The sequence below is a fragment of the Schistocerca nitens genome, chromosome 1 (genome assembly GCF_023898315.1).
Source record: "Schistocerca nitens isolate TAMUIC-IGC-003100 chromosome 1, iqSchNite1.1, whole genome shotgun sequence".
NCBI lineage: Eukaryota > Metazoa > Arthropoda > Insecta > Orthoptera > Acrididae > Schistocerca > Schistocerca nitens.
The window spans coordinates 1,026,171,406-1,026,189,084 of record NC_064614.1 but is presented as its reverse complement, the minus strand read 5'-3'; the positions used below and the strand labels follow the sequence as shown (position 1 = coordinate 1,026,189,084).

Here is a 17,679-nt window from a genome sequence, read left to right as displayed (position 1 = left end):
CACTGACAAATACGCTCTCATTTGCCGAGACGATAGTTAGCATAGCTTTCAGCTACGTCATTTGCTATGACCTAGCAAGGCGCCATTACCAGTTTATATTGAGCTTATTATTAATGTACCGTCAAGAGCGATGTACACCGATTATGGATTAAAGTTAAGTATTCCAGCAACAGCGTACCTTATTGGCTATATTAATTACATTTAACTGTTCCAGAACTCACGCCAGTCTGCGTGTAATTAAACGCGTGCATTTCGGCCTCCTCTAGCAACACGGTGTTGGCTCTTCTGCCAACACATCACACGGCGACGAGTCTAAAAAGGGTCTTCTTCTTTAAACTTGCTTAAATTACTTGTGTCATGGCTTCGCCACAATCTCCAGATGTACTGTCCGAATTTTATCGCTTGCAGAATCAGCAGACGCAGGCCTTATTGGATGCCCTTGGACAGCTCGTCCAGGGTCAACGTGCGCTGCAAAATGATGCGGCAGCCGCCGCTCCACCGCTACCACAGCCACAACACGCAGTTGCACCACCTTTCCGTCCTTTTGATGCGGCACTGGAAAGCTGGACGGAGTGGTCACGCCAATTTGGATTCCATCTCGCCGCCTGCAGAATTCAAGGTAACGAGCGGCAGCCTTTCTTATTAGCAAGCGTCGGCGTATCCACGTACCGAGTGATAGTGAAATTATTTCCCCGACGCGACGTAGCAACTCTGTCCTACGAAGAAATTTTGTCGGCATTAGATGCATATTTCAAAGAATCAGTCAATGTAGTTGCCAAAAGGTATACGTTCTTGCGTACAAAACGTACAGCCGGTCAGACTAATAGGGAGTGGGTTGCAACTTTGCAAGGCCTTACTAGGGATTGTGCTTTTGAGTGTGAATGTGGACTCCCTTATTCAGATACTATGGTACGTCATGCAATTGCACAGAACGTTTCTGATGTTCGTATAAGGGAACAGATTTTGAAACTAGTCAATCCCTCCCTTCAACAAGTGATAGACACATTGGATCGGCAAGACACACTTGACTTTGCTCAGGAATCATTTGCCACTTCGCCTGCTGTGTGTCACGTTAACCGGCCCGCCGGGCGAGCTGCACGGAACAGTAAATAGCCTTCGCGCTCGTCCGCGTCTGCCGCCAAGCCCTCCGCTACGTGTGCCGCGCAAGCAAGCAAACGCAGTGCTAAAATCATGCCCGCGGTGTGCTACTAGACATTCGCGTGAGAAGCTATTTGCTTTTTCTGTAATAAAAAAGGACATGTTCAAAGTGTTTGCCAGAAAAAGCTAAGATCGGACACTAACAACCATTCCAGGCCCTTTGCTTCGCGCCGGAATCGGAATCGAACCAAGAATACTCAGGCTCGTGAATCTTCGCCCATGGAAATTCATGTAGTTAATTCCACTCCGCCCAGTGCCACTCTCTCTAACAGTGACTGTGTTCGTCCCACAAAAAGTGTGCGTCGACATCGACGGAAATCCCGTCCGGTCGCAAGTGATTCTGTACCAGTGTCTGTTCACGTTGCACGAGACAGTCGCTCTTGTCGTCAGCAGGACAATAAACTTTTTGTAGATTTGGACATTCATGGCCACGTGATACCATCCCAGCTTGATACCGGAGCTGCTGTTTCATTGATCAATACAGACACGTACCAACAGCTGGGCAAACCTCCGGTGCGTGCCGCAAATGTTAAGCTAACTACATATTCAGGTCACAAGATCCCTGTGTTAGGACAGTGTCGCCTTCTTGCAACATACAAGGGACAAACAAAACTTGTGTCATTTTACGTCCTTCGTTCTTCTTCTGCTGTGAACTTGTTTGGTTTAGATTTATTTCAGTTGTTTAACTTGTCTATAGTCAATCAGGTCCTATCAGTGAATCAGACTGTGCCTTCAGCCAGTGTTTCTCGTCTATGTGAAGAATTTGCGGACATTTTTGCACCGGGCCTTGGTTGCGCTAAGAACTATGAAGCACATTTGGAACTGAAAGTAAACGCGCAACCGAAATTTTTCAGAGCGCGCAATGTTCCCCACGCATTGCGTGATGAGGTCGCCAGAACATTACACGATTTGGAATCACAAGGTGTGATTGAACGTGTGCAGGCTTCTCTCTGGGCATCACCTTTAGTAATTTTGCCAAAACCTTCCGGAAAATTGAGACTTTGTGTGGACTTCAAAGCTACAGTGAATCCACAACTAGTGATTGCAACTTTTCCTTTACCCCGCCCGGAAGATATTTTTGACAAACTGTGCCCGGGTAAATATTTTTCGAAGTTGGACCTAGCAGATGCGTACTTGCAAATACCAGTGGACGAGGAATCCCAGCGCGTTTTGGTGGTTAACACGCATCTTGGTTTGTACCGATTCAAAAGACTGTCATTCGGGTGTGCATCCGCCCCTGCATTGTTTCAGCAGTATCTGCAAACTGTTTGTGCCTCGGTCCCTACTGGACGATATTGTGATCTCCGGAAAGACGGAAGAAGAACATTTAGCCAATCTCAGAACATTATTTCAGGTCTTGCGACAAAATGGTCTTCGCTTGCGGAAGGACAAAGGTGTGTTTTTTGCTCGTGACTTACCCTATCTGGGACATGTAATCAATGCCCAAGGCATACATCCCAGTCCAGAACACCTCCGTGCCCTACAAGGCTTGCCTTCGCCACAGAATTTGAAGCAGCTACAGAGTGTGCTGGGAAAAATTAATTATTACCACAGATAAGTGCCACATGCCTCTTCCATTTCAGCTCCGCTTCATCGCTTACGCCGTAAAGGTGTTCCGTTTGTCTGGGCGACGGAATGCGAACGCGCCTTTCGCCAGTTGAAATCGGCGTTGCTTTCCAATACTTGCCTTACGCCATTCGATCCCCAGAATGGATGCATCGGATTTCGGGATCGGTGCTGTGCTTGCGCACAAAGATGGTTCGCACGATCGCCCTATTGCCTTTGCGTCCAACTTGCTCTCGTCTGCGCAAAGAAATTATTCACAGATCGAGAAAGAAGCTCTGGCTCTCGTATTTGGTGTTACAAAGTTTCATGATTTCTTGTATGGTCGTCACTTTACCATCATCACAGACCACAAACCTTTGACATCGCTTTTTCATCCGAACAAGCCTGTACCTCCACGTACAGCGCAGAAATTTATTCGCTGGTCAATTTTCCTCTCGCAGTACCGCTACGATATCTTGTATCGGTCCACTGCTAAGCACAGAAACGCTGATGCGTTGTCCCGTTTGCCTGTTGCTGAGGATAGCGCATTCGATTCCTCCGAACTTGCTTGCCTGTTCATTGATTCGGAAACCGATGACGTGGTCGAATCGTTTCTGATTGATTTTCGTCGTGTAGCTACAGCCACAGCTGCTGACCCTGTCCTTGCTACCGTTTTGCGTTTTGTTGCTACGCAATGGCCCTTGTCGACATCACGGATCGAGGATCCCTTGGTTCGCCGATTTTTTGCTCACAAGGAGAGACTTTTTGTTCGACGTGGTGTTTTGCTGTTGCGTTCTGATAATGATCAGCCCAGGGTCGTGGTCCCACGTTCGCTACAGTCCTCTGTCTTACGGCTTCTCCACCAAGGACATTGGGGTATAGTGCGAACGAAACAACTTGCTCGTCAGCACTGTACTTGGTTCGGAATCGATGCTGTGATTACGAATATGTGCTCTTCTTGCATGGCGTGTGCCGAACAACAACCGCACCACCGCGGAAATTCTTTGCATGGCCAAAAGCCACTTCCCCTTGGCAACGCTTACACATCGATTTTGCTGGTCCATTCTGGAATGCTCGATGGTTGGTTGTGGTAGATTCATTCAGTAATTTTCCTTTTGTTGTCCGGATGTCTTCCACGACGTCAGCTGCCACCATCCAAGCGTTATCCGCTATCTATTGTTTTGAAGGTCTTCCACAGACTATTGTTTCTGACAATGGCCCACAATTCATGTCCGCAGAATTTCAGTCATTCTGCAAGGCCAATGGTATTCAACATCTGACATCCGCGCCGTTTTCGCCTCACTCAAACGGTGCTGCTGAACGATTGGTTCTGACTTTCAAGTTCCAGATGTTGAAGTTGAAAGAGTCGCATTCTCGGGAGGACGCGTTATTGCTCATTTTGTCCTCGTTCGCCGGCTGAGTTGCTCCACAGTCGTCCTCATCGAACCTTGATGTCTTTGCTACATCCGCCGCATCAGGTTACTGTGCAGCGGCAGCCACCTGCTTTTGCTCCAGGCGACGTTGTATACTATCGCCACTATCGAGGTTCACGGCGTTGGCTCGCAGGGCGCATTCTTCGCTGCCTCGGCCGCGCTATGTATCTGGTTTTGGGGGCCTCTGGTGAGGTGCGCCGGCATCTCAATCAGCTGCGCCTCTATCGTCTCACGGGTTCTGCCGCTCCCCGTCTGCTTTCAGCGACGGTGACGTCCGGTCAGCGCCCTGGGGACCCATCTACTGGCTCGCCTCATCTCCAGGTGTTACCGACGATGCCTTCTATTTTGCCCCATGGGGACGCGCCGCCGCCGCCGCCGCCGCCGCCGCCGGTCCTCCCGCCGGCGCCGCCCGCAGTGGACGCGTCGCTGCAGCCGCCGGGCGCCTCCCTGGGTCACGCGCCGCCGATCACTTCCCGTGACCAGCTGTCCTCCGACATGGAATTCTTGCCCGCTCCGGACCACATGGCGTCTTCGCCCGTCGGGTGCCCCGACTCGATGGAGGTCGACCCTTCGGCCCCTCCTGTCTCTCTAAGGGCGCATACACCGCATGTTGGCGTGCACCTTGGACTAGGTTTTCAGGCGTTTCCTAGTCCCCTCGGACCGAATGGCCGGGTGCGGGTGGCACAGCCTCGCCTGTTGTTAGGCTCCCCACCTCGTCGCATACGTCAACATGGGGTCCTCCCCACGGCGGGCGGAAGCCTTATAACACAACCGTTCGCCGATTTGCGGGGGAGGAATGTGGTGTCACCGCCAGACACCACACTTGCTAGGTTGTAGCCTTTAAATCGGCAGCGGTCCGCTAGTTTACGTCGGACCCTCGTGTCGCCACTGTCAGTGATTGCAGACCGAGCGCCACCACACGGCAGGTCTAGAGAGACCTACACTGACAAATACGCTCTCATTTGCCGAGACGATAGTTAGCATAGCCTTCAGCTACGTCATTTGCTACGACCTAGCAAGGCGCCGTTACCAGTTTATATTGAGCTTATTATTAATGTACCGTCAAGAGCGATGTACACCGATTATGGATTAAAGTTAAGTATTCCAGCAACAGCGTACCTTATTGGCTATATTAATTACATTTAACTGTTCCAGAACTCACGCCAATCTGCGTGTAATTAAACGCGTGCATTTCGGCCTCCTCTAGCAACACGGTGTTGGCTCTTCTGCCAACACAGCATTTGTCCCGGTCATTATCAAGGGACCACCCTGTATACCCACATCGGAATCGCGATACGTTGCATATACGCTGCAGTAACGCCTATACGGAATCTTTCTAATCCCCTTTATATTTCGCTGAATATTTGGGGTTTTGAAGTTGATTGCGACAGCGGTTTTTACATTTACGCTGCTTTCAGCATTTTTGGGAATAAAGAAATAATCATACATGCGCCGTTACGTTCTCTGTAACATTCCTTCTTACAGATTCGTTACTACGAAGATCACGCTGATATATACGTACTGGGTGATCAAAAAGTCAGTATAAATTTGAAAACTTTATGAACCACTGAATAATGTAGATAGAGAGGTAAAAATTGACACATATGCTTGGAATGACATGGGGTTTTATTAGAATCAAAATGCAGGATGGCGCTCCACCCCATATTGCTAGACGCGTGAAAGATCTCTTGTGCGCGTCGTTTGGTGATGATCGTGTGCTCAGCCGCCACTTTCGTCATGCTTCGCCTCCCAGGTCCCTAGACCTCGGTCCGTGCGATTATTGGCTTTGGGGTTACCTGAAGTCGCAAGTGTTTCGTGATCGACGGACATCTCTAGGGATGCTGAAAGACAACATCCGACACCTATACCTCACCGTAACTCCGACATGCTTTACAGTGATGTTCACAACATAATTCCTCGACTACAGCTATTGTTGAGGAATGATGGTGGACATATTGAGCATTTTCTATAAACAACATCGTCTTTGCTTTGTCTTACTTTGTTATGCTAATTATTGTTATTCTGATTAGATGAAGCGCCATCTGTCGGACATTTTTTGAACTTTTGTATTTTTTTGGTTCTAATAAAACCGCATGTCATTCCAAGTATGTGTGTCAATTTGTATCTCTCTATATACATTATTACGTGATTTATGCAGTTTTCAAATTTATACTGACTTTTTGATCACCCAGTACTTTATGCACTGCGGACAACGTCTCTTATTCCATTTGCAATACTAGTATACCATGACGTTTCCTATCAATCCCCTCTGTAAGTTCACAGCTGTATTTGTGAAGTGGGGTATCGATCGTACACGACGCGTCGCGCGCCCGTTACATCTCAGCGAAGGAAGATCAAAGAAAGTGGCCGCCAGCGCTCCTTTGCGAACCACACTCGCTCCAGGGCTCGCCGTCTTCCTATGGTTGGCGCTTCAGACACCACCAGAGGACGCCGCATTTGCTTAGACTCACTGCGTGATAATGTAACCCTCGCACGACTAAAGTTCCCCATAACGAACTCCACTCACATCTCGGACGACTCGCCGTGAGAACAGAAGAACATAGCACGATGCTACTAATATTGCAACAACTACCAATTGCCTGTAGGCTGTTAACAGCTAACAAGTGCTTCAATCAAAGACAGTGCGAAACTGAGTATCAAGTGATCAAACATATGTATTTATAAATTAAACGGAGTAAATGTTTTATTTATGTATTAATGTTTGTACTATATTTCATCAACTTACGCAACTACAGACGCAACGTTAACATTGGTTTTTCTTTATATCTGCGTGTCTGGCTAAGGTCACTTCGAATATTTACTTCGTAATAAAATTTTTCAGTTGTGAATTTCCCTTTTTGGCGAGTCTCATACATTACTGTTGTGTGGTGGATGCCGGGGCCGCCCTCTGTGTAATGTGCCACATTGTGCCAGTGAGCACTGAAGCTCCTTGCAGACAGGTTATTCTATGAGGTACTGTCTCTTCTTAATGCCTTACTTCCGGCAAGTCTACGTTGATTTCTCAGTTTATTCACGTTAACTTTTACGATTTAGCATGTTCCTCAGTTTCTTCTACACGATTGACGTTTCGACCCCTCTGCTGAGATCTTCACGATGTTCTGTTGCTCACGGTCAGGTGAGGTGGGCACTGTCAAGGCCCCCACCCCCGTACCATCTTCCCTAGGGGCTATTGCCTTGTACTTATGGTGCAGTACATACCGGAGGCGAATTGCTTGATATGCTGTGCTGTGGTGTTTATTTACTTCATATCGTGTTTCATTACGTCTGTGTGCTGATGTGTTAAGACATCATGGAATAACCTCCACGCCGGCAGGGGTGGCCGAGTGGTTGTAGGCACTATATTCTGGAACCGCCCGACCGCTACGGTCGCAGGTTCGAATACTGCCTCGGCCATGGATGCGTGTGATGTCCTTAGGTTAGTTAGGTTTAAGTAGTTCTAAGTTCTAGGGGACTGATGACCTCAGAAGTTAAGTCCCATAGTGCTCAGAGCCACGGTACAAGGAAAATCCATATAGTGCAAACGTTTTAGTGGTGGATGGAGATTAGAAAAATATCCAACAATAATGGAGGATGCTGGGTGTGAGTACTACTCTTGAGACGAAGAAGTTGGCACAGGAGACAAAACCGTTGTGTGTCCCACGAAACTAGGCACCCCACCTCACAAAAAAGTGATGTATACCAATTTTTTGGTAGCCATTGAAAGGAAAGTGATACTGGACTGAACTCATGGAGGATGGGGAAACGGTCGCGCGGCACTGAAGCGAAAAACCCAACTATGACCGCTACATAAAAATTAGGGCTCCTGATTATCTAGAAAAAAAATGGTTCAAATGGCTCTGAGCACTATGGGACTCAACATCTTAGGTCATAAGTCCCCTAGAACTTAGAACTACTTAAACCTAACTAACCTAAGGACATCACACACACCCATGCCCGAGGCAGGATTCGAACCTGCGACCGTAGCAGTCCCGCGGTTCCGGACTGCAGCGCCAGAACCGCTAGACCACCGCGGCCGGCGATTATCTAGAGAAGAATTCGACAGAAGAGTGCATTGGCTGTCTGAAGGCACCTAGGATGGCTGTGCCGACCCAGGTGGCAAGCAACACCCTCCACATGATCAATCTTGTCTCCAGCAATCCATTAACAACGACGTTATAAACCAGGGAAAATATCGTATTCAACCTGGACCGCTGGTGTATATTTTTGTTCATCAACGAGTGCATAATTTGCCTGACGGCTGATGATCAAATAGAAGAGTGGAGGCAGCTATGTGCCAAGGGACGTTTTAGGTATGTACTCCTACGACCTCGGAAGTTCGTGAGTCAATAGTACGGACGTTAGACGTCTCTCATTGCAGTGAACACCTTTTTCCATGAGCAAGAACATTCTGTTGCGTTAAGAGAATATACTTGTGGTGTCTATCACATTGATAACAGAGCTAAAGTGACTGAACATCAAACCTTAGTTGCTTCAAAACTGACTGCAAATAATGATAAGAAAAGGAATCAGGGGATTTTCTGCAGAACTGTCAAAGAAAAGAGAGTATGTTCAAATGTGTGTGAAATCTTATAGGACTTAACTGCTAAGGTCATCAGTCCCTAAGCTTACACACTACTTAACCTAAATTATCCTAAGGACAAACACACGCACCCATGCCCGAGGGTGGACTCGAACCTCCGCCGGGACCAGCGGCACAGTCCATGACTGCAGAACCTTAGACCGCTCGGAAAAGAAAGTATGAAGAACGCTGTCGAGAAGAAGGGACAGAATGACAGGGCATGTTTTAAGAGAACAGGAAATAACGTCCTCGGTAGTAGAGGGAGCGGTAGTGAGTAAAAACTACATGAGATGGTAGAGATTAGAATACACCAAACAAATGGTTGAGGACATATGATCCTACTCTGAGTCGAAGAGGTTGGCATAAAAGACGAATTCGTGGTGTTCCACATCGAAGCGAATTAACTTAAAAAAAAAGAATGGACTGAAAAAGATACAAGTAATGTGGTTATTCCACTCTAGTTCGCTCCAAATGTTTAGCCTTAGGTGTTTTACGGTTTTACTGCTTCCAATGCTTTATCCCAAACCGTATAAAGCGAGCAACATTGGGTCTTTCCGCCTGCTTATGAAAAATACTTTTGTTTTTTATCTTTTTCTGTAAGGTCGAATATCATGTTTCGATGTTCTTCAGACCTTCCTCCTTATCCTTAAAATCATCTGCTGTCCGTGTACGGCGTCTCAGAGCTCCCGCTGTCATCCACTGGATCATTTACATGTGAGTACAGCGTGGCCGAGCGAGGAGGCGGAGCTCGAAGGACACTCGAGTGGTAATCGGGAGCAGCTGGGTTCCGATCCCCGTTCCGCCGCCAGGATTTCAGTCTTCGGTGGTTTCCTTAAATCACTCACTCGCCATGCCTTAATGGTTCCTTTGAAAAGGACACTGCCGATTTCGTTCTCAGTTCTTTCACAATCCGTGACTATAGTCCGTTACACATGAACCCATCGTTGAGGGACACTAGGTTGTAAATACCGCTAACGGCCCTCTCAACAACAGTGTGTGACGTGCATGTCAGACTTCCTTCTCGTGGTGTTGTAATCACTTTTGATAAAAAAAATGTGTCTCGTTCAATTTATGTATTTAATCGTCTGCTGTTTATTTACTACAGCCACCAATTACGTGCTCTGGGATCAAGCCTCAACTTCACATTACACCACGAAAAACTGACCTTGCTGGAAACGCTCTCAGAAATGGAAAAACATCACTTCGCAAAGGATACCATTACATGCTAATAAAACTTTCTGCAGTGAACAACTGTCTCCTTTCTCAGCAGTTTGCTTTCTATTCCTTACTTTGTCAACGTCTTTCTGTTTTTACTGGTGCTAAGCCCCAACACACATTCAATTACCTTACTTACCTATAGGGCTGGCGACGTTGACGAGGCGGCCCTTAGACTTCTTGAGGAGCGGCAGGAACGCCTTGGAGACCCTTATGGCGCCCATCGTGTTTACGTCCAGTACCTGCTGGAATTTCTCCAGCGGCGTGATGTCCACTTCACCGAGGTCTGCGATTCCTGCGTTGTTTACCACCGCCCACAGCTCTAGAATAAGAACGCAAATATCTTTCACATAGACCCAGTAGTGCTCTATTAAGAAACATAAAATATGTTGCATTGCGAAAGGAATTTCTGGTAAGTTTCGTTTTTATCAACTGTAGCCTTGGTCGTACACGTTACTCAACATAACTCGCGTGTACGTAATACCTGATTTGGACCCACAGATTAATCATTTCCACCATATTTCTCCCTTTCCTAAACTCCTTCTCTTCCTCCCAAACTTTCTGATCGTCACGCGACAGCGGAACAAGAAACTTCCCTACAACATTCGCTCCATCGTTGCAGACGAGACCGTGAACTTTGTGACGGTACACTCCTAACAAAAAATGGTTCAAATGGCTCTGAGTACTATGGGACTTAACTTCTGAGGTCATCAGTCCCCTAGAACTTAGAACTACTTAAACCTAACTAACCTAAGGACATCACACACATCCACGCCCGAGGCAGAATTCGAACCTGCGACCGTAGCGGTCGCGCAGCTCCAGACTGTAGCGCCTAGAACCGCTCGGCCACTCCGGCCGGCACACTCCTAACCTTACATCGTATATTATTAGAACTTTTCTGTATTTTACAAATAATTATAGAAAAATATCGTGTGTTGCAGATACAAGTAAGAAACTCGCTGGTGATCAAACCTTTTTTAGTATGTGAGAATGTAATAGCTTTGTTGTAATTTTGAGCAAGTGATCTTTGCGTGAATTTATTTGCTGCTAAGAGTAATAATAGTATTTTAAAGAATGTGGGAGAAGTAATAAATAAATAAAATTTGTAAACATAAATCAGGGGGCAACGGCCTTGACGCAGTGGATACACCGGTTCCCGTGAGATTACCGAAGTTAAGCACTGTCGGGCGTGGTCGACTCTTGGATGGGTGACCACCCAGGCCGCCATGCGCCGTTGCCATTTTTCGGGGTGCACTCAGCCTCGTGATGCCAATTGAGGAGCTACTCGACCGAATAGTAGCGGCTTCGGTCAAGAATATCATCATAACGACCGGGAGAGAGTGTGCTGACCCCACGCCCCTCCTATCCGCATCCTCCACTGAGGATGGCACGTCGGTCGGATGGTCTCGGTAGGTCACTCGTGACCTGAAGTCGTAGTGCTTAAACATAAATCAAGGCGCTCGCTGGGAAGACAAACCAACTGAAATATGTAGCACATGCGTGAAATGAATAACGTTAAAATAGGGACTCAAAATGAGATTTCTATGGCTCGGGAATACGGTCATCACGACTAAGAAAAGCAGCGGAAAGAGCACTCTAGGATGAGTTGTTTGCTAGACAGAGCTGGTGGCAATCCAGTGAGTATAGGAAGGAAAGGAGATTGAATTTGACGTCCAGTCGACATCGAGGTCATTAGAGATGGAGCATAAGCTCTGATTGTGTCAAGGATGAGGAAGGAAATCTGCCGTGCCCTTTCAAAGAAATCATTCCGGCATTTGCCTGAAGCGATTAAAGGAAATCACGGAAAATCTAAATCTAGATGGCCAGACGCGTTTTTGAACAATCCACCTCCCGAATGCGAGTCCAGTGTGCTCAGTCTCTGCTACTGACTGAAGCAGGTAGTCTCTTGCTAACCAGCAGCAGAACGATACATGTAAGTGAGAAGTGTTCGGAGATTAGTGATTTAACTGCCACACTGTTGGAGAAACGTTGCTAGAATGTGAAACATAGAAATATTTCAGCTAAGATTGGCCTGAAAATTTTCGTCCGTCGCTGGACTTTGAATCATTTCAGGTTATAAGGAACAATTTTATGCTTCGAAATTTGTAGGACGAAGTTAGGACTTTGATGTGAATTGGGAGAGTAATAGCGGATTCAATTCAACATTCATGCGTTGATTAATAGGGACTTAGATCACATGTGCGAATCACATTGTACTGTAGCGCCACCATTATTTCTTGACATGACTAATATCATGATGCTGCCTCGCCTAACGCAAGAGGCCATGGAAGCGAATCAGAATGGAGCCGACGAAACGCAGTTACATTATATACTACACTACTGGCCATTAAAATCTCTACACCAAGAAGAAACGCAGATCATAAACGGGTATTCATTGGACAAATATATTATACTCGAATTGACATGCGATTACGTTTCCATGTAATTTGGGTGTATAGATCCTGAGAAATCAGTACCCTGAACAACCAAAAGGTTCAAATGGCTCTGAGCACTATGGGATATTAGAGCTGAGGTCATCAGCCCCCTATTCTTAGAACTACTTAAACCTAGCTAATCTAAGGACATCACACACATCCACGCCCGAGGCAGGATTCAAACCTGCGACCGTAACGGTCGCGCGGTTCCAGACTGAAGAGGCTAGAACCGCACGGGCCACACCGGCCGCCAGAACAACCACCTCTGGCCATAATAATGGCCTTGATACGCCTGGTCATTGAGTCAAACAGAGCTTGGATGGCGTGTACAGCTTCAACACGATACCACAGTTCATCAAGAGTAGTGACTGGACTATTGTGACGAACCAGTTGCTCGGCCACCATTAACCCGACGTTTTCAGTCGGTGAGAGATCTGGAGAATGTGCTGGCCAGGGCAGCAGTCGAACATTTTCTGTATCCAGAAAGGCCCGTACAGGACCTGCAACATGCGGTCGTGCATTATCCTGCTGAAATGTACGGTTTCGCAGGGATCGAATGAAGGGTAGAGCCACGGGCCGTAACACATCTGAAATGTAACGTCCACTGTTCAAAGTGCCGTCAATGCGAACGAGAGGTGACCGAGACGTGTAACCAATGGCACCCCATACCATCATGCCGGGTGATACGCCAGTATGGCGATGACGAATACACGCTTCCAATGTGCGTATACCTCGATGTCGCCAAACACGGATGCGACCATCATGATGCTGTAAACAGAACCTGGATTCATCCGAAAAAATGACGTTTTGCCATTCGGGGATCCAGGTTCGTCGTTGAGTACACCATCGCAGGCGCTCCTGTCTGTGATGCAGCGTCAAGGGTAACCGCAGCCATGGTCTCCGAACTGATAGTCCATCCTGCTGCAAATGTCCGTGCGTATGGTTGTTGTCTTGCAAACGTCCCCATCTGTTGACTCAGGGATCGAGACGTGGCTGCACGATCCGTTACAGCCATGCCGATAAGATACATGTCATCTCAACTGCTAGTGATACGAGGCCGTTGGGATCCAACAAGGCGTTCCGTATTACCCTCCTGAACCCACCGATTCCATATTCTGCTAACAGTCATTGGATCTCGACCAGCGCGAGCAGCAATGTCGCGCTACGATAAACAGTAATCGCGATAGGCTACAATCCGACCTTTATCAAAGTCGGAAACGTGATGTTACGCATTTCTCCTCCTTACACGAGGCATCACAACAACGTTTCACCAGGCAACGCCGGTCAACTGCTGTTTGTGTATGAGAAATCGGTTGGAAACTTTGCTCATATCAGCACGTTGTAGGTGTCGCCACCGGCGCCAACCTTGTGTGAATGCCCTGAAAAGCTAATCATTTGCATGCCACAGCATCTTCTTCCTGTCGGTTAAATTTCGCGTCTGTAGCACGTCACCTTCGTGGTGTAGCAATTTTATTGGCCAGCAGTGCATATTTTCAATGCTATACGTCGAAAGATCGTCTAAAAAAACATTTTCCCTAATATATTATGGGTTCCAATAATATTCGAGCAGTAAACTTTTCTGTGTTTTCATGTTGTAGTTTTGGTATCTGTCATTATGTGCATCTAGCAGAGCGAGACTGGTGGTCGTATGTTCGCAGTGTCGCCTTGCGCGTCGAGCGAGCAGGTCGTTGTTAACTTCCGCCTGTGCCGCAGCGCCGCTTGTGTCAAAGCTATTCAGTGTTGTTGGTGTATTGGCCGGAGTAACATCGTAATTGCGTAGCGGAGTTTGTTGTAAAAAAAATGGTTCAAATGGCTCTGAGCACTATGGGACTCAACTGCTGAGGTCATTAGTCCCCTAGAACTTAGAACTAGTTAAACCTAACCAACCTAAGGACATCACACACATCCATGCCCGAAGCAGGATTCGAACCTGCGACCGTAGCGGTCTCGCGGTTCCAGACTGCAGCGCCAGAACCGCGCGACCACTTCGGCCGGCAGTTTGTTGTCGATTTTCTCTTGGCGGCGGTGTTTTCTGCCGGTGCCATGGTGTCTGTCGAGTCTCCCAAGTCTGTTCCTCGTCGAACTACTGTTCGTTTCAGTTTTGACAAGAGTACGCGTCGTGTTCAACCTGGCATTTTAGAAATTCACGATTAGTTGGCTGATGTTATCCGTGTTTCACCTGATCAGGTAGATGCTGCTCACTTTGATTCTGATTTGTATACATTCTTTGTGCAGTTTTATGATCCCGTTCAAGTAGAACGGCCCTCTCTCGGATTGGTTCTAAAGTGTTGTTTATACATCGAGATGATTCCGTTAGTCAAGTCGTCCTTGAAAATGCGGCGCTCGAGTGTACTCCGGTTGGGATTTATAACCTTCCTCCTGAATTGGACGATTCATTTCTTAAAACAGTGTTCCTTCCGTTTAGAGTAATACGGCATTGCCGATGGAAACGCTGGTCAGCACAACATCGCTTCCAGTGTTATGACGGTATCCGGACTGTGGACATGTGCGTTAAAAAGAATATTCCATCCGACTTAACTGTTTGTGGTTACCGGATCCATGTTACATATGCAGGGCAAGAAGGAACATATTTTCTCTGTAACGAAAGCGGTCATCTCAGATCTGATTGTCCGCGCCGCAATACTGTTCTGACCTCGCCTTATCAAAAACGTCTTCCTTTAAGGGGCTCCGGAACGCCCTATACTTGCAATGTTAAAATAACGCTTATAAATTACATCTTTCCTCACAAAGTATTTGAGGTAGGAAGTTGAACTTATTACAGATTATTTATTGGAATATGGGCTACAACTTAACACAGGGATTTTACAAAATTTTAGTTCAGTTATTAAAGATGATTTTTTTTTTCAATTGTAATGAAAATTCACAACATTTTTTTGCAATTTTTTATTTATATATTCAAAAATATACAGTTTTTTTGGCAAAAGGCTGTGTTAAATTATGCAGAAGGTACTGTGTAACATTTACTGAAAATTTGAAACAAATATGTTTGGAAGATCCTTAGAAAACATGAAATTAGTATGAGAAAATAAAAGTTTTGGGAATCGAGCGACAAAGATTGGATTAACTTTCTAGTGCATTCCAGGTCCATAGGATGGATTATCTTCATCCTCTGCAAACTCCTCCTCCAGCTTCCTCTTGTTCCTCCTCCTGTTTACTCTTGCTTGTATTTCTAGACTCTTTACAGCCCTGTCTGCAGCCCGAAGGCGTTCCTTGTCTAAAGCAAGCATCGCTCGTACCATGTTAGAACCTATCTTCATTCCCATATTTCTAAATACCTTGCACCTTACAATGTTGCCATCATTGAAAGTCGCAACAGCATCATACACACCAAAGTGAAGTGTTTCTATTCCAACAAATACAGTCTTGGGGATTCTCGACCATATAACACTATTTACACTTTCATTGGGGTTTTGAGTTTTTCCGTGAATACACTTTTTCAACAGTTCAGGTGCTGCTAAGTCTCTGAAAATAGGTTTTATCACCTCCATTATTGCATGAGGCAGACTATGCTTATGAGTGTATACTTCACCAGTTAGCAATCCTTTGTTATATTTACACCAACTGTCTTCTTCTTTGGGACACAAGCTATGTTGGGGATTTTCATCGTCTTTATTGTTTACAGTAATAACACATACCTTTGGCTTTCCAACATTTCTCCTTTTCTTAAAAGCCTTCAGAGGATTTCTAATAACTTTACTTTTACTCATTATTATACTTCAACAAAACAGAGACTCAAGAAACTGAATTAATTACGAATATTTTCGAGATAACGACAGAGTAAATAAACATGAAACAATCGACAATCACACCAGCGATATATATTGAACCATCACAGGTTAGCCACAACACATACTTTATCTCACATCACTAAAATGTACCTGATGAACACGGACGTTAATAATAACACCATTTGACAGCAGTTTAACAGCGCCACAGTGGGTCACGCCCATGTAGAACACATTTCAAAAAAAAATTTAAAAATAGTTGTAGTCTTCGGAATTGAATAAATTATATATCTATTAAAAGGTAATAGTCTGCAGATTCAGAAAACGCAAAAAAGTAAAAATTGAACTTTTCATGATTTTGAGCCTTTCCGGAGCCCCTTAACATTAGCAGACGTAGTGTCTTCGCAGTCAGCTATCAACAATCTTCAGCTTTAAGCGATGTAGGGGCAACATTACACCCTAACCCTCGAAAATTTCCACCGTTACCGGCGCGTCCCAGTGCGGCCTCTGTCCATGAGGGAACGACGGCTCCTGCAGCGCACGTCAAACGCCGGCGGACTGAGGACGGTACAGATTTCGAGGACGCCCCACTCCAGTCTCGTTCTTCTGATACGGCGTTGAGAGAGGTGCACCTTCTGGCGGTAATGAGTTGTCTACTGACGTTACTTGTGATTCCAGTATCACCAGAGATGATGTAGCTGCTTCTGTTGATGTTGAAACGTGCGTTGAATCTGCGTCCCCCACTTCACCCGTCGACGCGATGGTTCCCGTGAATTCAGATGTTCCCGCAGAGGCGTTCTCTGCTAGCCAGTCTTCACAATGTTCCAGTGAAATACCACCCCTCCTCCAAGCTGAGACGGTGGAGCGACAGGATTCTACGGGTTCTCTTGCTGATGATCAGGACATGACATACAACACCGTCACTGCCTTACCTGTCCCTTCTGTACCTGATGTTGCTGTTAGTCGTTCTGAGTTGTGCTCCCCGATTTCCGATGAGTGCAGTGGCGATGGCTCCTCTATCAAATCGGAGCTTGACGTGCCCCCAACCCTTCCACATCAAGCGTGTATGTTTTCACGGAGTGGTGTGAAACAGCGTTTTCAAGGTGCACGTGCAGTGGCGCGTCGTAAAAAGAAAAACGAGGATTCCTCGGCTTCCGGTAGGGAGTATTAGAATTATACCATCTTTCCCACGCCTCCGGACGTTGAGGGGAGAAGTAAGTGATGAGTGTTTTTTCCTTAGTGTTGTTTCATTGACCTTACATGTGATAACGGATGCAGGCATATACATTTCTAACCCTCAAGGTTAATAGGATATGTTCCCAATTAAGGCAATAAAAAATGGTCAAGGCATTAGGTTACCAAACTGCTGGTCCGTGTGTGGCATATTTTTCATTCGACTTATTTTTCTGAGTGTCTGGTAACCAGAATATTTTTCTTTGTCTTTTTTTTTTAATAAACTATTGGGGGTTGTGACTAACAATCGAACAAGTTGTAACGGCTCCATGTGAGCTGCTCCATGGCTTGATACAACAGTCATATATTCTAATCACACCTGGGTGCCCTTCCGA

The 17,679-nt window shown here is 46.2% G+C and overlaps 1 protein-coding gene across 1 annotated transcript in view; it reads right to left on the bottom strand.

The window, feature by feature from the left end:
* The window catches only part of LOC126196512 (estradiol 17-beta-dehydrogenase 2-like), a 151,142-nt gene that overhangs the window by 50,449 nt on the left and 83,014 nt on the right, over window positions 1–17,679 (bottom strand). Inside the window, exon 4 of the mRNA XM_049934571.1 lies at window positions 10,070–10,252. Coding sequence (XP_049790528.1) covers window positions 10,070–10,252 — 183 coding nt within the window. The remainder of the gene's footprint in view (window positions 1–10,069; window positions 10,253–17,679) is intronic.